At 44.2% G+C, this 26,365-nt stretch overlaps 1 protein-coding gene across 8 annotated transcripts in view; it reads right to left on the reverse strand.

Annotated features, from left to right (window-relative positions):
- IQSEC1 (IQ motif and Sec7 domain 1) overlaps positions 1-26,365 on the reverse strand; it is a 1,385,758-nt gene that overhangs the window by 340,580 nt on the left and 1,018,813 nt on the right. Inside the window, exon 1 of one of the 8 annotated variants that reach the window (XM_029600820.1) lies at positions 25,631-26,309. The exons of the other annotated variants lie outside the window; for them this stretch is intronic. Within the exon in view, the coding sequence (XP_029456680.1) occupies positions 25,631-25,707 (77 nt within the window). The 5' untranslated portion in view covers positions 25,708-26,309. Of the gene's footprint in view, positions 1-25,630; positions 26,310-26,365 lie in introns of those variants that run through there. 8 annotated transcript variants of the gene reach the window in all.

Here is a 26,365-nt window from a genome sequence, read left to right on the forward strand (position 1 = left end):
CGGCGTGCTCTCTTCTCCTCCCCCCCGCGGCCCGGAAGAGGAAGTGGTGAGCATCGGGTGCCTGCGCGGAAGAAGAGACCACGCTAGTGTGGTCTCTTCTTCCCGCGCAGGCACCCGATGCTCTCCACTTCCTCTTCCGGGCCGCGGGGGGGGGGAGGAGAAGAGAGCACGCCGGTGCCGCTGACTCCAGCTGTCCTGCCGCGTTCCGCCCGGGCTGACAGCATTTTAAGCCCGGGCGGCGGAGGACCGGGGAGCAGCTGGGTCAGCGGGGAACCGCGAAGTATGGCGACACGTGTCTGCGAGCCAGATGCAGCCCTCAAAAGAGCCATATCTGGCTCGCGAGCCATGGGTTCCCGACCCCTGACTTAGACACACATGCACTGTCCCTGAATCATGAAGAAAGCTTCAGAAAGGCGGGAACCATCCAGCACAAATGCTGTCTGGCTAGCCTAGCACAAGGTCTATTTTTAGCTCTGCCCTGTAAGTATCAGTGTAGGAAATGCCATTTCCAATTACAGATGGAAAAAGAACCTGGATAGTTCCGAGAGTTAAAAAGGAAAAGATTAAAAATGCATTCTGCTATTAACTCAGCATACAGCTTTTCATAACTCAGGAACCTTTTTTTTTTTAAAGTTATTTCATTGTAAAGCCTGTTGCTGATTTATTGTTCATTGTAAACCGAGGTGATGCTTTTAACGTGCCTTATATTCTGTTTTTTGGCATTTAAAAGCAGATTTACATTCAGGTACTGTAGGTATTTTCCTTCCCCCCCCCCCCCCCCCCCGAGGGCTCACAATCTAAGGACCTGATTTACTAAGGCTTTTCTCCAATTCTGTGTCTACTGGGAAAATGCTTAGTAAGTGAGGCCCTAAGTTTGTATATCTGAGGCAATGGAGGGTAAAGCGACCTGCCCAAGATCACAAGGAAAGGCGGTGGGATTTGTACCATGGGTTTCCTCATCTGTAGCTTACCGCTCTAACCACTAGGCTGAAGAGGAGTCTTACTAGGCTGCCACTCTTTTTTTGCCTGTTAGTATTTAACAATTTTTTGTGTGTGCGGCGTCAGTCAACACTACTGCACACAACACAGCACACATACTCTGAATATGTGTGACACAGTTCTCCAGTGAGTGGTAGTGTGAGTGTGAGGCACCGTTACAGTATCAATACATTCATTCGTAATATCCAAACCCCCACTAGGCAGAGCACTCAACACATTCTGCCAGGTCAGGAAGAGAGAAGCGGGGATATTGGCAGGATCGGCAGATTTGGCAAGGGGAAGAATAAAAAAGGCAGTGCGCACCTAAATTGAAGAGGAACTTTTCTTTTTTTTTTTTTAGGTCCAGAATAGCAGGAGAGGAAAGCAGCTAAATACAGAAGAAAGTGAAATTTGGAGAGCATGTGCCACGGCTGCCTGTTCCTCTCCCATTTTGTTTGGAACAGAGGGAAAGGGTGGGAGAGTCTTCCAAGACTGGCAGTAACGGGGCATGGGTAGCAGAAGTGTAATGCCCAAAACCAGCACACTGGTTCTTTGGTTCCTGTTTCTGAGGCAATGTTTTTACCAACTGATTCAGAGGAAGAATCTTGTCTGAGATTCTCCGAATCAGAAGACATTGAAAAGCTAGTAGCCAAAGAGAATTTTGGAGGTCTAGACAGAAGCATCTTAGCCTCCAGCAAGGTGATGGGAGAGAGAGAGATGAAACTGACAATGTTGAGATCAACCCCAGGAAGAGCAGGCAGGCCAGGTAGACAGCGCGAGTAATGCCCCTAGCATTTTTTCCTCAGGGTCCACTCTACCTCAACTCCAGTGCCAGCATCAGCCTCCAAGAAGGGATTGCAGAAGAATACCCTGTTCTGGAGTCACTTTAAAGTGAAGACATTTTGCTCAGTGTATTCACAGCTAGAAGGATATCAGTAGAGGGAAGCAAGTGGGTCATCTCACAAACACTGATATGCAGAATCATGTGCCGAAGCAGCACTCGCTAGTATTCAGGGCCAGTGCAACCCACTGAACAAGCAGTGGACTTACACAGGGCAGCAGCTTCAAGAGGCTGTGGTCTGGTGGCCATCTCCAGCTGAAGTTAGGAGGAGGCTGCGGGCAACTCAGTACACACTAACCCGCTGACAAGATGAAGAAGAGGCTGTGGGCGGCCAAGGTGAAGAAGCCGCAGGTCACCCAGAAGATCCTGACCCATGGGTGGCCTAGGTAAAGAGGATGCCATGGGGCCTGGTAGACCTCAACTCACTGGCCACAAAAGTCTAGATGAGGCAATAGCGGCCTGACAGTTCCTACCTACGAGTTGCCAAACTAAAGAGGAGGCCACAGCAGCTTGGTTGTTTCCAACCCACCAGCTGCCCAGATAGAGAGGAGGCCATGGTCCCCAGTGGTTCCCAACCTTCCGCCTGCCCAAATGTAGAGAAGACCACAGCAGGCCAGCCTCCCAGAGAGAAGGCTGAGGGTGCCAGTAGATCCCAATTTGCAGGGCAGCTGAAATGAAGAAGAGGGCCTGGGACTGCTGACAGACCAAAGAAGAGAGAGAAGTCCTGTGTATGTGAGTATGTGTATATGAACATGTGTGTGTGTGTATATAAGAGAGCAGGGGCTTATGTGAATGTATGTTTGTGTGTGTGTGTGTGTGAACTTGTGTGTATGAGGGAGAGGGAGCGTGTGCATGTTTGAGCTTATGTGTGGTATGGAGGTTTATTATATAGTATTTGTAAGTCATTTTACTCATGGCTTTTTGAGGACCAAGCCCACATCCAACATGTGTTACAATAGGCCTAATATCATATGGGTTCTAAGTCTCTTTTTTGCTTTTTATTTGCAGGGCTTTCTGGTTGGCACTACAGCAGTGCATGTAAATATAATATAATGTTGTTGTAAGTGATATTTTTCCTCAAATGTCTGTACTTTGAAGGTCCTTATTCATGTAAAATCTGTCATTATAAAAGCATAATTTTTAATGGTGTGAGTGTGGCAAGGGCAGGGGGTGCAAGGTTATAAAATTCACCTAGGGCACAATACCCTTGTACTGGGAACCAGTTCAAAGTCTCTAACCAACACATCTCTCACACAAAATCTGCATTGTTTGTGGGTTGTTATCACTTATGCTTTATTGATTTCTTTTATAATTTACTTACTGATAACAGTTGGATTGTGTTGGCTGATTTGAAATTTTCTGTTGTATAATTAATTCCCTTGTATAGGACATAGCTGTCAATCCTGAGGCTTTGTATTGCGGTTGAAATATTTAGTGGTTTCAAAATTCAAAAATATCTGCTTTAGGTGAGTAGATGACTACAATTTTCCATGGGGACAATCCACCAGATAGCCATGCCTCCTTACAAATTAACTACTTGCCCACTATTGGCACTACAAGGAAGCAGCGTTTCAGTTTGACCCCCTGAAAACAGGTATCCTAACTCTAACCATACTGCACCTGTAAACGATGTTCAGGCACAACATTATTGTTAGAAAAAACGAGAAGTCCATGAATGGCTCCATGGGTTGGAGGGGGTGGAAGGTGGGGCATCGGGGGGGGGGGGGGGGGAGGGTGGCAATAATCCAAGTAAAATCCAGAGAAGTGGAGATAAAATGAGAAGCTTTATCCCCAAGTTGATCCCGTGGTCCTCCTTCCAGCAGTCAGGTGACAGGCCAGCAATTGCCAACCATGTGTCTGAAGTGGCAATCCACCCTAGAGGAAATGGGATGGTGTTCCTTGGCACTGACCTGGGGAAGGAGGCAGCAGCATCATCTAAAATAGTAACGAGGAGCATCAGAGGAATGATTGCCCTTGATGTGGGTTTTAAGTGTCTGCTGAATGTATTAACTGACAATTACAAAGTGTCCTCTGGGACTATATTTAGTAGGAAGGTCATCCCCACCCTATACAACCAGTGCCTCAGTCGCAGGCAGGCATAGCTGGTTAAGGGATAGGGGAGGAGAGTGCATTTCACCAGAGATATCTGGACCAGTATGAACGTTATACACGCTTATCTTTCCCTAATGGCACACTAGTGGGATTTGCAGCACACCTAGTGTGACAGGGGCCGGCCAATGGCACGGATACCCTGTCACATGGTAAGGGCAAAGGGCCATCGGCGCCATTTTGATTAGTGGCAGCCGACGGCCCAAGAGCGGGAGATCGCTTCCAGGACTCCCGCTGGACCACCAGGGATCAGTTTTAAAGGGTCAGGGTGGGTTTTTTGTTTATCGGCTCAGGCGCAGCCGATAAACAAAACCGTGATCGGGCCGCACGAAAAAAAATTAATGATGTGAATCGGAACCGGAATCGGAACTGATACTGGTTTTGATTCACATTTCTAGAATATAATAATGCTGAGGTGTTGATTGATGGTGCTGCCATGCCTTGAATATACTATTCCATCTGACCCCATTGCCTTGTCAACTTTCAAGTTTTGCTATTTTCATTTCACCCATACATAATAAATTTCTTCTGAGGCCAGATGGAATACATCCTAAGATACTAAAGGAGCAAACTGGCAGTTTTGTTCAATCACATTTTGGATGCATATTTTTAAATGACTGGAACATATGCCACCCCTCTTCATAAACATAGAAGTAGGATGCTGGTAACTTCAGGCTAGTTAATCTGACTTGTAGAAATCCAAGGGAACAGCACATGATGGGGATGAAATACTGATATGCATCAAACAGGAAAGAGATTTCTGGATGATCAAATCTGATGATCTCAAAGTAGTACAACAAGGCAGTGGCCTGAGCCAGAGGAATGCTAGGGTGCATATGGAGAGGCATAACCAGTAGAATAAAGGAGGTAATAATATCTCTAATTAAATCACTGGTGAGATGTCATCTGGAGTATTTCATGCATTTCTGGAATAGTACAGAGTCTTCACCAAGATTCCTATCAAATGAAGCTTAAAGACCTAAATATACCCTAGAGGAGAAGAGAGAGATTAAATACAACAGAGACATTCAAATATCTAAAAGGTGTAAATAATTGCCAAAACTCAAATATGTTTCCATGGAAATAAAGTTCTTAAAGAAAGAGTTATGAAATAAGACTCAAATGGGGCAGGCTTAAGAGTAAGTTTAGACAATATCTAATCACTGAAAGGGTAATAGATACATGAAACAGTCTTCTAATAGATGGAAGAGGCAAAAACTATTACAGAATTCAAGAAAGCATGAGATAAGCACAGAAGTGAAGGAAAGGCAGGAGGTCAAGTTGGACCTATAGAGTATTGAACAAACAGTAAATTGGACAAGATACATAGGCCTTAGGGTCCTTATCTGATGGATTATATCTGGAATATATCTGTACACCATCCAAACTAGTGGAAGTACTCAGCCAACCTGATTCAAACTGAAGAAAGACTGCAAATCTGTATCAATATGTCTGGACCATTTATGCCTGAACTAGGGTCTTTATATCTGCCAGGTCTGAATCTTTTCAAGTCAGTTTGGGTGAAAACATTTGCACTAACATTCAGCATTACCATCTTCAAATATTTCACATAAATCCCAGTACTTCAAGCAAATCAGAATTTTTAAAAATTCAGACTGGATTATGTTAAATGATTACCTAAATCAGAGGCAAAAGATTTGATGACCCAAGCTAGGATTGGACTCTAATCAGAGAAGATTTGTACATCTATGGTATCAAGAACATAGGGCCTTATTTTCTAAACGGATCACACGAGATAAGGGAAGTTTCGCACGCGAAACGTCCCTTATCACGTGCGATACCAAAATGGGGGCGGAGTCGGCCCCGGAAGAGGAGAAGTCGGGATGTCACCGGGGCCGACTCCACGAAGACACCGCGGACGATGAAAAGGTAAGGCCCTTTTCGCATCCGAGTTCGCGCCCAATAGCTACACCTCCTATGGTGGTGCTATTGGGTGCGAAACCGGCAGCGATCGCACCGCGACGGTGCGATTGCTGCCGCCTAGCACAGGCCGCCCCCCGTTTCGGCCCCCCGCCCTTTATTCCCTAAAGTATCACAGGCCTGTGATACTTTAGAAAATGAGGCCCATAGTCTTTAGATCTTTGCCTCACAATCTATGGGAAAGCTTGAAAATACTTCTGCTAAAAAATGAGGGCTTTTAAAAAACTTTCTCCAATTCTTTTCTGTTTCACTTATTGTCTTGATTATGCCTGTCTTTAACAAATACTAAAATAACCCCCAAAGAAATTAACACTGGACAGAAATAACCATATCTGAATATGGTTTTGAGGATTCAGTATTTATTCTATCCAACCATAAAAGAGTTACAAAAGCTTGAATGCCAACTCCTGCTCTAAACCTGCCTGACATGTGCTATGGGTGGAACATCAGCTGCAATAAATAATAAAACGCAGTCATAGAAAGCTCCGGGAAAAATGAGATCTCTTCCTTTCTCATCTGCAGTTCTTCTCTTTGAATCTGTTGCATCTTCTTGCATATTTTTTAGCTGCAGGTCACTACACTTTAATATTTGTGATGGAACCTTATTTTTTTAGGGCAATGTGATTGCCGCGTTGGTCCAGTTGAATGCATGGAAATCAAGAAATGAAGTGAGTCCAATAAAACCTGTCACTTTATAATAATACTTTTTGTTTGTTAACTATTATTACGAGGTGATAAGAAATGAATTAAGCTAGTCCAATAAACCTATGTAGCTTTTGAGAGATAAATTATCTTTGTTAGTGTGATGTTTGGCCGGCCGCGAAGCCATCCCGCAGCCGGTCCCACTCACCTGGACGCTGCAGGGTCCCAGTTGGCTGCTCCCACACGCCACCATCAGCTCCCTCCAATTCCACTGGGACATTTGGACACTGCCTCTGCCTCTTCTAGGCATGTGCATGCACACCTCTCCCAGTTATGAAGGCCCCCACAGGGGAATCAGGATCGTGGCGCTCAGCTATGACGTATTTAAGCCCCAGCCGCGCTCCCAGCCGATGCCTCGGCAACAGGCTGTCCTGCCTTGCCTGCAGTGTGCATTGCTCTAGTCTTCCCGCCCCATTCCTGCCTTGCCTTGTTCCTGCTTTCCCTGTCTATCCCAGTTTGGTTGCACTTTGCCATCCTCTGGACTCATTTCTCATGCTCTGATCATGAACTGGACCAGATGCTGCCTGACCCGACCATTGCCTGGCCTCTCTCACTGCTTGGCTGCCTGATCCCTGACCTTCTCTGCTGGCTCTCTATGGGACCCTCGTCTAAGTCCTGCCAGCCTCAGAACCCAAGGGCTCAACCTGTGGAGAAAGAGGTTGGTATGGGTAAAGCCCAGATCTGGCCCCTATCTGAAAAAGTCCGCCTCCTGCTGGTGAGCGTCCAGCTGGGTCACCAGTTAAGCAGTACCAATCTTATTGTAGTACAAGGGATCACACCCTATGACAGTCAGATCTAAACCAAATGAGTAGGAGAGAGAGAGAGAGCGAGAGAGAGATTTTAAGTGACTTTCCTCACTCAAAATCACATGAAATATTTACTGAGGTGTACTGTGCTGTTCGTATGTCTCACTATACATGTAAAACTGGCCCCAAAACCTTAGACCACCACCAAAACCTCACCTCGAGTTGCTAGCTTGCCCTCCTATAGTGATATAAATAGTTGACTAGTATGAGACCCTTATAAAGAGTCAATCTCTCTCTCTCCTTTGAATAAATTTGCACATGTGATATGATAAATAACACAGGTATTAGGGGTCTAATGCATTTTAATGCAGCTGAATATCTCCTGCTAAGTCTCAATATCACTAATTAGCCAGATAACTTATCTGCCATTACAGCCACAAGTTATTCAGCTAAAAGCTTAGCCACTTGGCCAGAGAAGTCCCACTTAACTGGCTATATCCTTGTAATGTATTAAGTTAGTCCAATAATTTATTTTTGTTAAATTTTATTTCTGTTGTTTTAGTGTGACACTATGTTGCCTTTTGTACCCTTCTATTTTCTTTTAACAAACTCCCTGAATTAAGAAAGGACTAGGAAGAAACATGCATAATGCAACAATCTCTGTGAAATACGGTAGATTGCTTCAGTTTTCCTCTTTTTCTGTCCAGTCAGCTGTTCTCTATTAGTAACTTTCCTGCAAACAGAAACCTCCCTGGAGCGCTCACACCACGTGCAGTGACTCAACGTCTTGTGGATGAACTCAAACTCCAGCTAAAGCAAACTTCTTGCCCCTAACAAAATACATTATGAACTTCAGATAAGAGTTCAAAGAAAAAGATTCCTAGTAATTCTTATCAGAGGGGAGAGACTGGATTAATTGCTGTTTCTCCAGTGTGCTGTATCATAATTGCGGTAAACGGCTGCCACGGTTGATTAAACAGTGAATGCTCAGCCTGAGCATTTAATCAAGAGAGCAAAGAAAATTTATTACATGTGTACTGTGGCACACTGGAAGCTAGGGCTACAATACAACAATAGAATACAGGAAAGAAAATGAGTTTACTTTACAATTCCATTTTTTTTTAATTTCAATTTTGCGTGCTAAATTATGTCAGTCTGAAAGTATCACTACTTTTGCTTGACCTTTTATGGTAATTTGTCCTCACTCGTGCAGGCACAGAGGCTCAAACAAACAGCAGAACAAGGGTGGAATCGCCAATTGGCAGTACAGTTTCAATGTATACAAACCGAACAAGAAGGCAGGCAATGTGAAAGACATTGTGAAGCTAGGACACTGAGGTATCAGTTTGTCACCTCCCTCATATGTGAGGGAATTAGGTTTAATTGTTCTACACACTGCATGGATAAAACATCCTCTTATGGCACTGTCTTTTATGAAGGTCCCTAAAGTACTCTATAAAATAAGCTTCAGATTCCCATCCTTTATCTGTTCAAAGTAATTGCTGCATAAAAATTGAATTAAGGGGACTTTCTGATTGCTAAAACTCAGGGCTGGCTTAACTATTTGACAAACTAGGTGGCTGTCTAGGGCAGCAGCTTCTGGGGGTTGTCCAAGAGCAGCTGCGGTTACAAGCAACACAACAATAGTGCTGTTTTGGTATGGCAGGATTTTTTTAATATAGGTTGTGAGTGTCTTTTTTTTTTTACAGGGTTTTGCATTACTTTGCAAAGTGTCTAGCAATGGAGGGAGTTTGTGTCACTGTTACTGAGGTGCCACCAGAACTCGCCATTTGACACGTATGGTGAGTAGTGTATGTGTGTGCATATGTGTGGTGTGTGTGTATGCGTGCATGCGTGTGTGTGTGTGTCACCAGTAAGCCTTGTGTGAACGTTTAGTTTAGTCGGTAAGAATATAGGTTAGTGTGAGGGGAAGGTTACCATTCAAATGTAGCCCCTCCCTTTGAGGGGTCTGGAATGGCCGTCCCTCTGAGAGTCTATATAGCAGCTCCCTACAGAGAGCTGGGGGGGGGGGGGGGCAGACCTTTTAGGTTTTTCTGAGAGTTAGGAAGCAGAGAGGAGTTTTGCTTGAGTTGTTTTTCAGGCCCAGTCAGAGGAGCCAGGCAAACCCTGCCTGGTGATCCTGACCAGGGTCAGGAGGGGTTTCCTTATCCGGTCCACTCACTGGCCGGTTAGGATTTTCCGTCTGGGTCTATTTTTGGGGTTTTAGGATTTTAAGTGGTAGGAGGCTTGTGAACGTCTGTAGACCACCTGCGCTCAGGGCATGGGGAACCCTGGGTCTGGGGCTGTGCAAATTAGGGAAGACCTGCCCTCCATACCCTCCACGAGGAAAGGAGGTGTCAGGGACCTGCTGCATGGAGGAAGTCCAGTGTTAAATTCAGTGGGGGATAAAGGACTTTGAGTTCAAGATCCAGGTGGAAGTTTTGGTGGCCCTTCCTTCCTGTTTTGAAGCGGGGAGTGCTGCTTGCTTCAGGGGGAGTCCCCCATCCAGAAAGAAGAAATAAAGAGACCGTGTAAGAACCAAAGAGATCCAGAAGATCTGCTAAGCACGAGTAAAGGAAATCAAACATGATTGTGGACACCCATCCGGTGTTTTCACTATCCTGGGGAGAGAACGAGATTTACTCTCTGTGCCATAGACTCTTTGCCAGTTTTAGCAGATTGGAAAGGGTTTTTTGACCTTTCTAAAGGAGATCCTGCTCACCTGGGAGCTCCACTTTACCTAATCCAAGAGAGTGGATGTTTCCCTGGCCCTGATTTGATGCGAGTCCTGCACAGAGAGAGGAAAAGAGAATTCTGTGGTGCTGCAGTCTGAGTTATTTTGCCATTCATCCCTGTTCTTGGAACAGGGAAGACTTTAATTTTGGACATTAACCCAGAGTATTTCTTCCACACTCACTGCACCCACCAGGAGGATAAGTCCCCTCTCCCAAGGGAACACAAAGGAAAATGAGATGTGTGGAAAGGGCACCTCTGTCACACTGGGCCCTGGAAGTAAGAGAGATTTGAAAAGAAACCTGACGAGAACCAAGATCTTTTATGGCCCCACCCATGCAGGATAGGCACACCGGGGTGAGGTCTCACACTCACACGCACACATATATATATATATATACACACACACACATATATGTAGTGGCAAGAGAATGGTAATGATGGCTCTGGGCAACCTTCACTGAGCAACAGTTGCCCAGAGCCCCTAGTACCCAACTAATCTGCAGCCACAGGAAGGGCTGTAAAATCCAGTCCCTCCTGCAGATCTGGCCAGTTACTGCAAAATTGCCGCAGGAAACAGGGACTGAACTGGATCAGGCAAAGAAAGCAGCGGTAATGCCGCTACCTCTCTCCCCCCCCCCCTCCACCGGCCGATTCTCTCCAGCCCCATTATCCTCTGCAGATTAGGCAATGGCTGCTTTTAATGGAAAGGAAACACAGCCTCATGGTTAAAAGCAGCAGCGGTTGTCCTCGGCAGCGGAGGGAGAAGATGCGGTTAAACTGCTGTCGCTGCTCTCTTCCTCCATGCCGCCTGATTTGCAAAGGGCCTGAGGGATCCTTGTGGAATCTGGGAGACTATGGGCCAGATTTTAATACCTATGCGCAGGCGTACATTTGCGTGCACAAATGTATGCCCGATTTTATAACATACGCGCGTAGCCACCCACATTTTATAAAATCTGGTGTCAGCGCGCGCAAGGGAGTGCACAATAGTGCACCTTGAGTGCGCCGAGGCCTTGGGGAGCCCTGCTGGCTTTCCCCATTCCCTCCAAGACCGCTCCTTTGGAGGAAACTTTCCTTCCCCCCCCCCCACCTTCTCTTCCCTTCCCCTACCTAACCCGCCCCCCAGCCCTACCTAACCCCCCCTAACTTTTATTTAATAAGTTGCGCCTGCCTCCGGGCAGGTGTAGGTTGCGCATGCCGGCTGACAGCCGGCCTGTGATCCCCGGGCACATCGGCAAATGGCCGCTGTGCCTGGAGGATCTGGCTCCACTCCTGCCCCACTCCGGACCTCCCCGCCCATGCCCCGCCCCTTTCTTCAAGCCCCGGGACTTACACGTGTCCCGGGGCTTAATGCGCGCCGCTGGGCCTTTTGAAAATAGGCCCGGCGCACGTAGGGCTTTGAAAATCTGCCCCTATATCTTTTGTCCTCCCGGGTTAGCCAGACAAGACTTGTTGCCTTGCCAGCAAGAATTTGCATTGGAGTCCAGTTTCTTTTTCCTATTTTAATAAATGCATTCATGATCTGCAGAGAGCAACCGAAAGCTCAACCTGCAGGGAGAAACCCCCCCCTTTTTTTTTCTTTTGGGGAGGTAGAGAAGGGGTAAAGGGCATGAGGGGATCTCAGGGTTGGTGGGGAGAGGGAACATGAGTGAGAGGTACAGGGTGATTGGATGGGAGTGAGTGAGGGGATCTGAGGAGTGGTGGCAAAAGGGAGTATGAGTGAGAGGTGCAGGGGTGATTGGAGAGCAGGGAGGGAGTGAGTGAGGGAATTGAAGGAGATGCAGGGGGGGGTAGTGAGTGAGGGGTTCGGGGCATTGTGCTCTGTGAAAGAGGAGACTGGAGAAGTGCGAGGAGTTAGCGACCAAGAGGACCGAAGGGGAGTGGGATATGAGCAGGCCCCCAGTCTCCCGCCATTCTGCGGGCGCGAGTAGGGCCACAAAATCCAGCCTTTCCCACAGAATTAGCCAGTACCTGCGGAATTGCCATGGGAGACAGGGGACTAAGCTGGATCCGGGTAATAAGCTGCAGGTGCAATTAACTATCTCCCTTCCACCAGCCGATTCCCCCCCCCCCCCCGGCAGCCCTACGTTCCTCTTCATATTGGGCAGCAGGAAGAGGAGATCCGCAGTAGTAATCAGGCTGTGTCTTCTTCCTCTGCCACCCAGCACCAGACTGCTGCTTTAAACTGTGAGGAAACACAGCCTTATAAGACATGATGATCTCATAAGGCCACTTTACCTGCAGAAAACTAAGCTACAAATTGGGGTTACTGAACTTCGATGGAAGGGTTCTCGTGGGGTGGGGGATGGGGTGGAAATTAGCCACCCACGTTTATTTATAATTTTGATCATGATGGAAATTAGACATGGGACTCAGTTAATCAAAGATTTTCACTCATTCTGTGCTTATGGGAAAGAAACCTTTGATAGATAAATCATCCCCTTTGATGAGTCTCAACAAGTTTCATTTCCATATAGATGAGATATGCTAAACGATTTCACTTTTGAGCATGAATTAAGCATCTTCCCTCAAACATGGCCTCCTTCTCTCACCGGGCAAATTGGCAACTCTGAATTGGTTAGGTGGAGGGTCCTCAGAGGTCTTTTAAAATATACTGGATTATTTATTTATTTACAGATATTTAATATTCTACCTTTTCTCAAAATTGGTCTCAAGGCAAATTTCAAGAAATTTAAATGAACAGCTTCTAAATTTTGCCATAAGGAATTGGTATTTGGTGCCTCTTTCTCTTTCTATTTTCCCCCTCCCAGTTATCAGCCCCTGTTAATTGTAACTGCATCTCTTCTTCACGTTTATTTATGTTCTTGGTTGTTTCTTCACACCCCTGTCTCATGTAAACCGGCATGATGTGAATGCTTTCATGAATGCCGGTATAGAAAAACATTAAATAAATAAATAAATAAATATAAGTATCTGCTCCCTCTTTTTTTTTCCATTTGATGCCTCCTTTTCAAATTCTTTCTTCTCACCTGTCTTATATGATTAGAAAGACATTGGCCACAATGTTTCATTCAAATGTCATTTATTTCTTGCTCCCGAACTCTATATCCTCTCTTTTACAACATCCAGAATCAATGAATCCTTTTTCTCTAATAAGAACATAAGCTTTGCCATACTGGATCAGATCAATGGTCCATCAAGCCCGGTATCCTGTTTCCAACAGTGGCCAAGCCAGGTCACAAGTACCTGGCAGGATCCCAAGGGGTAGACAGATTCCAAGCTGCTTATCCCATGTCCACTTTAATAATAGTTTATGGATTTTTCTTCCAAACTATTTTTTAAACCCGGCTACACTAAAAGCTTTTACTGCATGCTCCAGCAACAAATTCCAGAGTTTAATTATGTGTTAAGTAAAAAAATCTATTTTTTTCCTATTTGTCTGGCAACTTTATTGTGTGTCCCCTAGTCTTTGTACTTTTTCCAAAGAGTAAACAACTGATTCGTGTTTACTGTTCCACTCCACTCATTATTTTATAGACCTCTATTATAATCTCCCCTTGGCCATCTCTTCTCTAAACTGAAGAGCCTTAACCTCTTCATAGGGGAATCACTCCATTCCCTTTATTGTTTTGATTGCTTTTCTCTGTACCTTTTCTAATTCCGCTATGCTTCCTCGTATTCTCTCACGGTTGCTACATTCACCAGCCTGTTAAAATATTATTCAAACAATTTAGAGGTGGTCAGAACATGGACATTTTGAAAGCTCATAATTAGTTCAGCTATTCCTAAACATAACCAGACAAACTATCTGGCTATAGCTAGCTGGATAACTTATTCAGCTAACTTTAGAACTATTCTATCTGGTTAAGTCATATTTTATCCAGGTACATTCAGAGGAGTGCTTAACTGGCAATCTCTGCTGAATCTTCTGGACAAGTTATCCGGCTAACAAGTTACCTGGATAATTTGTCCACTTTCCGCTTTTCTGAATAATAACCTCATTGACCCCCTAGGTAAATATTTCCTCAATGTTAAATCTCCCACAAATTATTTTTTTTTACCCATTTTTTACTTTCATTTCACCAGCAATGCCACTGATAATTGCCTTCTCCACCTCTAACCACTTCCCACATCAAGAATTGTGACACTATTTAAATTAAACTTCTAGTATGGTCAGAAAAGTGAATACAAGTAATAGGGTTGCTGTGTTAGTCTGCTCAAAAATAAAGATCAATAAACAAGTTCTGTGTGAAGATGGACCAATTGAACTCAGTCTATGAATGGCTACGATATTCCTTCCCAAGGATGAATCTAGTTCTGGTTTGTTTTCTTTTTTCTTCTTGGCCAGTCTGCAGATTAATATTATCAACTAGAACATGCTTCTGTATTTTCTTTAGAAGAAAACAGCTGCCTCTGTCTTGCTGGCTCCCAGCTCTTATTGCTTATCGATGTTTTGGTCCAGTTCTACTACCATGTAGCAAATGCTTCCAATTTTGCCCCAGTCTTTTTCCCACTAAACATGCTTGCATATTTTCATTGATAAATCTGGAACAATTTCCGAATGGGTGCAAAACCTGGACCAAATGTTTGATAATTCTGCCATTCCTCCTCTGTGCTTTAATTATGGCATAAGATTAACAGATTGTTTCAAAAAATATATCCATAAATATATTACCAAGAATCTGATTTAACTGTTCTTATTGTGAAAAAAAAATTCCTCACAGAGCTTATTTAACCTAAAATAAGGTCCTGAATGCAATGTTAACTAAAAGTCACACTGCCTTGCAACTCAGCATCACAACCTTCTGAGTAAACATGACACATTCAGCTTAAAATACCCAAAGAAATGTCAGCCACGGATGAGTTATATAGTTCAAATCAAAATCCAGAGTAAGATAATGTGTTTCTCAAAAATAAAATGAAACTCGGTTTTAATCCAAAGACTGCCCATCAATACAATCTGCCTGGGTAGCATGAGAATGGAGGATATGGATCTGGCTGAAATGTCCTCAGTCCTGAAGTATTGTGATTTTGTTTTCTTCGATGCAATATGCATGTACTGAATCCTGAGTAATGATCTGTGACATGCGAGTCCTTGAGCCCAAGGAAAGGCTCTGGTAACATCTGACCTGAGGTTGAATATCTTGTCATTATCAACAGTTACAGTTGTGTTTACAGATTGTATATTTTTACTGGATTTCCAGTTTTAGGATTGCTCGGGGTAGTGTCTCCAAATGGATTTATTTTGCTTGTACCATGAAGAATGAGCCTCACTCTTAAGCCAATGTATGTCCTGTACAACCTCAGTCTCTCAAATTTACTGCTAATGCTTATTTTTATTTAAAGCCCACCAATTACCAAATCTGTTCTAGAGGGGTTCCAATAAAACATAAACAAAATAAAATACAAACAATATCAAACAATACAGAGCATAAACACAATAATAAAATCTGATCGGTGAACTAAAACAAAATCAGGCATAGAGGGCAAAGGCTTCCCTAAACAATTGTGTTTTTAATATCCTCCTGAATGCCTTATTTATTTAAAAGCTTTTATATACCGGTATTCATAGGTACATCATATCGGTTTTCATGGAACTTAACGCAGAACATAGAGGGGTGAACGAGGGGGATAAAATAGGAACAAGTTGAAATGAGAGAAATTTAAATTGGGATAGTTAGAGAGTAACAGTCAACTAATACAAAATGTAATGGAAAATACAATAACAATATAACTTAAGGTGGCTTTTAGAGAGCCAGGGGTGTTGCAGGGATGTGTGGTAGTGAGAGGCTCGCAATTCAGGGAATGCCTGTTTAAAGAGCCAGGTCTTTAGGTTTTTGGGGGGGGGGTTTTAGGTTCATTGCTCTAGACGTAGGTCAGGGGGCATGGAGTTCCAGATAGTGGGTCCTGCAATCGATAATACTCGTTCTTTTGTAGAGTTGAGGTGTGTGGTCTTAGGAGAGGGAGTATGTAGAGCTCCTTTATATGCTGATCTAATGGGTTGGTTGGAGGATTGGTGTCTGAGGGAATCGTTTAGCCAGTGAATATTACTGTTGTGTAGGGGTTTGTGAATGATTGAGAGATTCATGTAGAGAATTCTGAAGGAAATTGGGAGCCAATGGAGGTCTTTAAGGATGGGGGTGATATGATCCTTTTTGTGGGTGTTTGTTAGAATTCTAGCAGGAGGCATTTTGCAGCATTTGTAGAGGTTTGATGGTGGTGGCAGGGAGGCCTAGGAGTAGGGAATTACAGTAGTCAATTTTAGAAAAAATGGTGGCCTGCAGGACAGTACGGAAATCATTAAAATGGAGGAGGGGTCTCAGTTTTTTGAGGACATGGAGTTTGAAGTAACACTCTTTTATAGTTGTAATGAATTTTTTCAGGTTTAGTTGGTTGTCAGTAGTGACGCCAAGGTCTCGTACATGTTGCGAGAAAGATATGGGAGCGGAAGGGGGTTGCTATCAGTGGGAGGTGTTGTATTGTAGTGGGTAGAAATGATGAGGAGTTCAGTTTTGGAAGTGTTTAGTGCTAAGTGAAGGTTTGTTAGGAGATGGTTAATTGCGGTAAGGCAGTTTTCCATTGTTTGGAGGAATTTGGAGAGGGATTCCATGATGGGGATGAGGATTTGGATATTGTCCGCGTAAATAAAGTGCGTAAGGCCTAGGTAGATGTTGAAAAGGGTGGATGAAAGGGATGATCCTTACAGAACTCCTTGCGTTAGTTTGATGGGCTTGGATTCCATGTTTCCAATTCTGACTCTGTAGTGTCTGTTCTCAAGATAAGATTTATCTTGAGCTGTTCCTGTGATGCCGATTTCAGTGAGGCGGTTAATTAGAATGCTATGGTTTACAGTGTCAAAGGCAGAGGAGATGTCAAGTAAGGCGAGAATGTAGGACTGGCCATGACCTAGTCCCTTGAGGAGGGTGTCAGTGAGGGAGATTAAAAGGGTTTCTGTACTGAAAAATTTACAGAAGCCAAATTGTGTGGGAAATAAGATATTACGATTTTCTAAATGGTCTGTGAGTTGTCTGTTAATGACTTTTTCCAAGATTTTTGTTAGAAAGGACAGGTTTGATATGGGCCAGTAGTTAGCTGGGTCAGCGAGGTCAAGGTTGGGTTTTTTTTTTTATAATGGGTTTGACTATGGCCTGTTTTAAAGAATCCTGGACTATACCATGGGAGAGTGAAGAGTTGATTATCTCAGCTAAGGATTTAGCTATTGTGTTCGGGATCATGAAGAGAGCTTTGGTGGGGATGGTATCAGAGGAGTGTGAAGAGGGGTTCATTTTCCTTAAGATGGTTTCTATTTCAGTGGGGGAGGTAGTCTCGAGGGAGTCTAGCATAGCGTTTGGCTTTTTAGGAAGAGAAGAAGTTGTAAGCGGGGGGAAGAGGGGAAGCATAGCATGAGTTTTGAAATTTTGTCTTTAAAGTGGTATGTAAGTTCTTCTCATTTGATTTTAGAGTCCTCATCTGGAATGGGGGGTGGTGAGCTTTTGGTGAGGTTAGTTACATAGGAGAAAAGGGCTTTGGCATTGTATTGATAGCTATGGATTTTAGTTGCATAATAGTCACGTTTAGTGTTGAGGATGGTGATTCTGTATGTGTGTAGAGAGGTTTTGTATGTGGTCAAGTGGTTAGGAGTGGGGTCTCTGCGCCATTTCCTTTCTTTTATTCTGAGGTCATGTTTCAGTTTTTTTAAGTTCTGGCAAATACCAGGGTTTTTTGTTGTTGTGTGAGTTGTTTATTTCTTTGGAAGTAAGGGGGCATATTTATTAGCGATTTTGCTGTTGAGAAGGTTCCAAGTGGAGAGAGCAGATTCTGCGCTTGAAAGGTCTAGTTTGTTAAGGGACTTGTCAAGTGCAGTGATTAAATCTTCTTTGTGGCAGGGTTTCCTGAATTGTATGGTGTTGATGTGTGTTGGATGGGGAGTGGAAGTTTGCTTTATGGCTAGGTTGGCTTTGATGAGGGAGTGGTCTGACCACCGGACGGATGTGCAGGATGGTTTGTCAGTGGAGTGAATGCATGAGTTAACAAATATTTGATCAAGTGTGTGCCCGGCTTTGTGTGTAGGGGAAGTAATGATTTGTTTGAAGCCCAGGGCTTTAAAAGGCATTTAACAATGGTTTCGCAGGAAGAGGAAGGGGGGATGGTGTCCATGTGGAGGTTAAAGTCTCCAAGTATGATGGCTGGGATGTCTATGTCTAGATTGTCAGTTATAAATTCGTTGAGGGGGGAGAGGTTATGTTCGAGTAGACCGGGGGGGGGGGGGGGGGGGGTGTAAACTAAGCATATTTGAAGTCCATGTAATTTAAAGAGGCCAATTTCGATTTTAGGTGGGGTGTTAATGTTTAGGGATTTTAGTTTAAGGTCTTTTTTGGCCGTGAGTAGGAGACCACCGCCTCTTTTTTTGGGCCTTGGAATGGAATAGAAGTCATATGATTGCGAGGGAAGTTGGTTTAAGAGAATGGTGTCTGTGTGTTTCAGCCAGGTTTCCGTAATAGCACAAAGATCAGGTTTGGAATCTAGAAGCAGGTCATTGAGGATGGGATTTTTTTCGCTAGGGATTGTGAGTTATAGAGTATAATTGATAGGGCAGTGAGGCCAAGGAACTGAGTGAATGGAGATATTAGGGATGTGAAATCGGGCTTCGGACGATTGAAAATATCGATATTTTCAAAATCGTCAGAAATCGGGGGCTCCCCCAAAACGATAGGAAAACCCCATGATATTGTTCGTGAGGGTTCTCATCGTTTTGGGGGAGGGTGGGAAAAATGGCACACAAAAATAACCCCTAAACCCACCCCAACCCTTTAAAACTAATCCCTTAGCTTCCCCCACCCTCCCGACCCCCCCCCCGGGAGCGATCTCCCCGGACCCCCACTGGACCACCAGGTACCTGTAAAATGTTTTGGGGGGGGGGTCGGTTTTTTGTTTATTGGCTCAGGCGCAGCCGATAAACAAAACTGTGATCGGGCCAGACGAAAAAAAACAAAACATGATGTGAATCTGAACCGGAATCCGAACCGATTCCGGTTCAGATTCACATCTCTAGGAGATATCATGAATGGAATCAGGGATTTGTGGTGTGAGAGTGGGTTATGGAAGTGGGGTTTGAGATGTTGGTGAGCGAGATGTTTGAGAATGGGGATGGGATGTCCTATCATAGTTAGCTGAGTGGGGAGGGGTATTAGTGGTAAAGGAGGTGGTTAGGGCAGGAGGAGAAAGTGAGGAGGTCAGTGCAGTATAGCTGTGAGGTATGGTAGCGGATAAGAGTGAAGGAGGGAGGGTGTATGAGGGTTAGGTATGGGCAGCAGGTTCTATAATGGGAGGGAGTTGAAATTATTGTTAGGGTGGGCAATGGTTGGAAAGAGGGTGGGAAGTCTCGCTAGGGACTGCGCAAAGAAGCGCGCCAAGGGGCAGACTCCTTGGTTGTGCTCCTTAGGCATGCGGCGCCTGAGGACTGTAGGCAGTCTTAAGTCCTGCTCTGGAGTCTCCGCCCCTCCGCTGACGTTGAGGGCGGGCTGCCGGGTCTCGTCAGGAACGGCACGGAGAGGCTGTGGCTGGGGCCTAGTACAGCATGGGGGCTCTTACCCCGGTAGGTTGCACCAACCGCGCGAGCCATGTCTTTGCGGGCCTCGGTCGATGGTTCCGGGAGGGCCTCGGTCAATGGATTCGGGAGGCGTCAAAAGGTCGTGGTGGAGAGCGCCGGTGTAAAGGGCCAGAATGATGGCCTGCTCTGGAGTCTCCGCCCCTCCGCTGACATTGAGTGCGGGCTGCCGGGTTGCGTCAGGAACGGCAAGGAGAAGCCGCGGCTGGGGCCTAATGCAGCGCGGGGGCTCTTACCCTGGTAGGTTGTGCCGACTGCGCAAGCCGTGTCTTTGCAGGCCTCGGTCATTGGATCCGGGATGGCCTCGGTCAATGGATCTGGGAGGCGTCGAGGGGTTGCGGTGGAGAGCGCCGGTGTAAAGGGTGTATAGTCTTCCTCCCAGCATATTGATAAAGGCCACTCGTGTTCTTCTTAATACTTGCAACATGCCAAAAACAGCTTCCTTCTGCAGCTCACAGGGCATCTTATGTACAGACAACATATCATAGTGTGCTTGTAAGTTCTTTTTTATCAGGCCAGTGATGCCATTTTATGCCTTGCTGAATACAGGACTTCTGACATTAGCACATCACACACCCAGTGACGAGATGTGGCCATGAGAATGTTAATGCACTTTACTGCCTAGGAAGATATGAACTCAGACACTCATTGTCCCTCTTATTTTAATAATTGGCATGTACAATTTGTTCTTGAGTCACATGGCAGCAGCAAATTTTCTGGTGCACCACCAACTTAAGCAACCCTTGTTTTGCATCAACTGGGTTTAGATTCTGTATGCTCCTATTTTGTTCGCAAGCATACAGAAGGGGCGGAGTAAAAGGCACACACATTTAATTAAATCACAGCAAAAGAATGTGCGGCAAACGATTAAACTGGACAATACCACTTTAACCAGGACACTAATATTTTAATTTGTGCACTCAACAATAGTTCTACCAATTTTCAAAGGGAATGTAAGCAAGTACATTAGCTCTGAAAAGCATCTGCATAAGTTATACCTGCTATCCAGTGCACATACATTTCCCATGTAAGCTTACATGCATACTTTTCAAAATAAAAAACTGCACACTTAAGTGAAAACTCCATCCCCAACCCCTACCCTCAGAAACACCTCTACAGTCTGGATAAATGTAAATGCACACATGACATATACACATAATTGTACCCACACATTGTGTGGTAATTTTATAAAACCCTATTTCTATACATAAAACAGTGTTTTACAAGTGGAAATAACTTTGAAAGTTACCCCTTGATTCATGGTATCTTTTGTGGGCTGAGGGGGAATATGATAGAGGTCTTTAAAATCATGAGAGGTTTTGAACAAGTAGATGTGAATTGGCTATTTACACTTTTGGATAATAGAAGGACTAGGGGGCACTCCATGAAGTTAGCAGGTAGCACATTTAAGACTAATCGGAGAAAATTCTTTTTCACTCGATGCACAATTAAGCTCTGGAATTTTTTGCCAGGTGATGTGTTTAATGCAGTTAGTGTAGCTGGGTTTAAAAAAGGTTTGGATAAGTTATTGGCGGAGAAGTCCATTAACTGCTATTAATCAAGCTGACTTAGGGAATGGCCTCTGCTAAAGCTGGCATCAGTAGCATGGGATCCTATTAGTGTTTGGGTGCTTGCCAGGTTCTTGTGGCCTGGTTTGGCCTCTGTTGGAAACAAGATGCTGGGCTTGATGGACCCTTGGTCTGACTCAGCATGGCAATTTCTTATGTTCTACCCATTTAAGGGTGTTGATGGTTAGATGATTGCAGCCCCATCATGGTGCTTGTGACTTTTTCTTGGCAGAATACTGCAGGGATTTGAAGTAAGGGCTGTTCGGGAAAGGATGAAGAAAGAATTGCTGATCTGATAGTGTTAGACTTATTAAGAGCTAGGAAGTGTTCTATTTATTATTTTGTTTTGCATACAGAGTTCTTGTTTATGCCTGTATCTGGATGTTATTGATTATTGCAAGAGAGTCTTATGTGATATTTTATATTGCATGCAATTTTTAATTACTGTATTAGATATTGATTGTAATGGATGACTATTTTGCCAATTTAATTTCAGTGATCCAGTTTGCTAGAGTTTTATATTTATAAAATGCCAAATATGAATATGTAAATTAAATTGCATTCTGTAATTTACAGCACCAGATTTTTCCCCATGCAGGTACTAGGCAAGTCTGACCCTGATTAACTTCTAAAATCTGAGGAGTTTTGGCATTCCCAGGCCAGTATTACTAAAATGAGAGGGTGACATACAAAATATACTTTAAGTCATTAGAGATCCTGCTATACTTACTGTTCTCGCAACTAAAAGTTAAGCAACTTGTTTTCAGAGACTATGGGGCAGATTTTAAAAGCCCTGCGCGCGTAAATCCAGCTGGATTTACGCGCGCAGGGGGGTTATGCACGCCGAGCCTATTTTGCATAGGCCCGGCAAAGCGCAAGCCCCAGGACGCCCCGGGGCTTGAAAAAAGGGGCAGGGCATGGCCAGTCCAGGGCAGGGGCGTGGCCAGAGGCCTCCATAGGGCCTCTAGGCTGGGGGATTGCGCGCCGGCACGCTCAACCTATGCCTGCCCAGGCGCAACTTGAAAAATAAAGGTATGGGGGGTTTTTAGGTGGGGGGGGGGGGGGCAGAAGGAAAGTTCCCTCCGAGGCCGCTCTGAAATTGGAGCGGCCTCGGAGGGAACAGGGAAAGCCATCGGGGCTCCCCTAGGGCTCAGCGCACGCAAGGTGCACAAGTGTGCACCCCCTTGCGCACGCCGACCCCGGATTTTATAACATGCGCACGCAGGGTTGTGCGCACAAATCTACGCCTGCACGTAGGTATTAAAATCCGGCCCTATGTGTGATATGGAGAAATGTGACTTTCTTGTAGCTAGCAATGGTAACTAACCATCTGTAACTGGCATAGTGGGAGTAATGACCTGTCATAGCTGTCATGTTGCCTGTGACTTTTAGATAGCTAAGAAAATATTCTATTGCCAAGGAAACGACCAGATCAGGTGGACATGAAAAAGTCACTGCCTTGGTACAATCTTGAGCAGTACAGAAGCAGCTCTCACAGTCAATACCCTCCTGGTTAATTATTTCCTTGAAGTGATAGTTTATCCCAGGGAGAGGCTGAGACTGGACCAAGAGAGACCCTGGCTTTAGAAAAAGGGATAAAGGTTAAAATGGGGACAAGAGAGAAAAAGAGGGTAAAAAAAAAGAGGAACACGTCATGAATAATACAATATTATAAATAATTGGCTGATTACATATTACTCAGCTCTATATTAGAGGACAGTTTCTTTTCTTTTACAGGTTTTGAAGTCTCCTTTTTTAAATGCCAAAAAAATGTGTGTGTGTGTGTGTATATATGTATATATATATATAAAACATATCCCCCCCACACACAGACATACACTATATACAGTATATATGTCCTGCAATCTCCCCACCAGCAGACAGAGACAGACAATGGCATTATAGGTGAAAATACAGTGTGCTGCAGATGTATTGCCCCATGATGTGATGATCCTGCTCCATCTAATCCTTCCCAACCTCTCACTCTCTCTCTCTATAAAACTATTTATATAAAAATAACCTCTCTCTCTCTATATATATATATAAAGAGAAATTGTGTGTGTATATATATACTTTTTTTCTTTAAATAATGATTTTGGAAATGTTTGCAACCTCTAAGGAAAAGAAGAACCTCTAAAAAAGCCAGAAACCCATGCTTTCCGCAGGTAACATGGAATCACCCCATCCATCACCAAAACAAAGAGGTGCAGTTACTGTTTCTGGCTCATTCAAAGAAAGGCTCTGAACAATAGGATACTGAATAGAAAACACCTTTAGTGACATCACATATACATTATAAAATCTTGTTTAACTGGAGGTCAAAGGTAACAGGCAATGAAAAACTGTTTGCATAGCCTTGGGAGAGAAGCTGTAAGGGTGTTTACCTACAAGGTAATTGCTTTAAAATATAATAAATGTGTATCAACATACTGACAAAGATTTCTATACTGAAAATTACCTAAAAGAGTTCACCACTTGAAATTCTTTTTTTCTTATATTAGGTTTTGCTTTGATTCCAAAACCAATTATAAAAATACAAGCAGCCACTACTGAAATATAATTAATAGTTTCAGGAAACCAAGTATAATTTGCACGGTGTTTATATTCATTTTGCTTCATTACTTAAAGAATTTTTTTTTTTTTTTGGCTGTCTTTTTTTTTTTTTTTCCTGGTCTTATAGCTTAGCTTTCATCACGTTAGTTTGGCAAAAAAAAAAAAAAATGTATCTGAAGTAATGTTTCTAATGTCTCCCTTCTTAACATAAAATAAAGGCAAAATCAGAGGTTCTTGAATTACAACTTGCATCTTACACAAAACACTACCCCATTGTCTGAGGTCTAACTAGGCATTGTCTTTGGTGACAAAGAAATAAATGATCTGACTGAACAGGAATCCAGGCGCCCCTGGCAAGGATCCAGTTGATCAACTTGAAGTTAGCAAACCCTACTTCTAAAGGCAGCTATTGGACATAAGCCAGGAATCCCAAGCCTTGAGATAACATTCTGCTCAGATTTTGCTTGCTAAACCCCCCCACCACCAAGTGGATTCATATTCGAAGTGCCTTTATGAAGCCCCAGGTTCATTTTCTGAATATTTTTTCTTACGATACGTAGGACCGACACTGCAGTTAAGACCGCGCAATGTAATGTAATACATGTAGTGCATTACAAGGTTGAGTCTACAAACCTATAATCACAACAGTCTGCGTGACTCATTCTCGGATCCTTTTCAAACTTTCCTATACAAAGTTTTATAAGATCCACATGTATAACTGTGTACGAAGGGGGGGGGGGGGGGAACAACAGGCACTGAATTTCAACAACGTTCCAATAAAAAGTTTGCCTCCAAAGCACTTGGCAGGTCTCCCCTTGGTTAATGTTCAATTAACCAAAGAGGAGACCTGGCATGCATGCTCAAAATGCTGCTGCTGCTTTCTGTGTCTCATTCAGTTGCTCTTCACATGGGAAGACGTTACAGTACCCTCCCCACCCCCCCAAGAAAAAAAAAACCCCCAGATGATTCAGAGTAGTACTCTGATATTTAGATAATTCTCAAAGGAGTCTCACGCTAATGAACTCTGTCTCTGATCTTGTCTAACAAAAACCTATTCCACCACTTTAATTACTGCATAACGAACACAGCTGCAATTAGCCATTATGCCCAAGCCTTTTTCTTTCTGGGAGCTGACAATAGTTATTTAATTAAGTGCATGTCCGTCCCCACCCTTCCCCATTTCCATTCCCACCGTCTGAGCAGCCTGTGCTGGAGATTGAGATATCGAATGCCTGGATTGCAGAAAGCCATTTCAGGGGGTTTGCGGGTCCCAAACTCAGGCAGGCTGAAAGCAATTGACCCCCCCCCTCCCGCCCTGCCCAGTTCTCGCCGATCCCTCTCTTTCACCATAAATTATTGAAGCAGCCTGGGTGCAAGGAATGGGGATCTGCAAGCTTTTGATGTGCTCTGGATGCTGCTGCTGCAGCACCCATAAGGGGGGGGGGGGTCAACATATTAATAATAATAATAAATCATTTTTCAAATAGGATGGCTAATAAATGCTTGCACTGTGTATTTCCACGGCGAATCCTCTTCAGTTTGCTTTAACTGCAGGATTTGCAATAATAAAAAAAATGCAGAGGGGGGGGGGGGGTTAACTATTATTATAATTTACATATTCGACTATCTTTGGCTTGACTGGCTGTGGTTGATACTGACAAGAGTACAATTTTTTTTACCCTGACTTCTGAAGACCCATCTCAAAATATTCAAACGCATATGAAATATTTGATGGAAAGCTGCATTATTGTTTTACACTTTGTCGCCTCGGAACATCAAGCAGGATGACCGATGACCTACACACTGTCAAACCATGTGAAATCTCAATTTCTCCAAAACAGATCCATCAAGGCAAGAAAAGAATCCGCCGGGGTTAATGTCTCCTTACCTTTTATAGAACCCGTGCAGAGGCTGCAAGCATAAAAACTGCCAGTAATCCAGACAGAAGGCCTTTAACTTCAGCATTTTGCTAGTTCTGCTTCTGGGATCGTAGCTCGCAAAAATCACCTTCTTTTAGTCCCTTTTCAGTGTGTGTTTTTCTTTTTTCTTGGGCTTCAGCTCAGCCTCGGATCCCTATCTTCCCATACGGAATAGGGGCTGCTGCTGCCGCTGCTCTCAGAATCGGCGGCTCAGTTGCTAGCGGTGAGTAGGGGTAGCCGTCTGCTTGGCCCAGCACCTGTTTTCCTCCGCTCTTTCATCTCGAATACAGATGATCTTCCAACATAATCACCGTAGCTGCGATCAAGAGAGAAATCCCACTTCTGCCGGATGCTAGTTTATGTTTTGGGCCATCGGGGGAAGCACTTTCAAACACATGTGAATGAAGTGTTCCAACGATGTTTGCTAATGGTCCCTTGAACAAGCATCCTGGGAGCTCAGCACTAAGGAAGATGCAGGTAATTGTCGAAAACAGACCAAAGTGCAGTCCTGCGCGTCCCCCCCCCCCCTCTCTGGCAGTGACAATCAGAGTGTCATTACTGGTCTCATCACATGGAAACTCCTTAGCTGAGAAAGCAATACAACTCTTTTAGTCAGATCCTCTGGCATGAATCACATCTGCTCCATTGTTTGCAGGCACCTAGGAAAGATGTGGGCTTCCTTATGACAAGCCAGAGTGCCCTCC

The sequence above is a fragment of the Rhinatrema bivittatum genome, chromosome 4, assembly GCF_901001135.1.
Source record: "Rhinatrema bivittatum chromosome 4, aRhiBiv1.1, whole genome shotgun sequence".
Classification (NCBI taxonomy): domain Eukaryota; kingdom Metazoa; phylum Chordata; class Amphibia; order Gymnophiona; family Rhinatrematidae; genus Rhinatrema; species Rhinatrema bivittatum.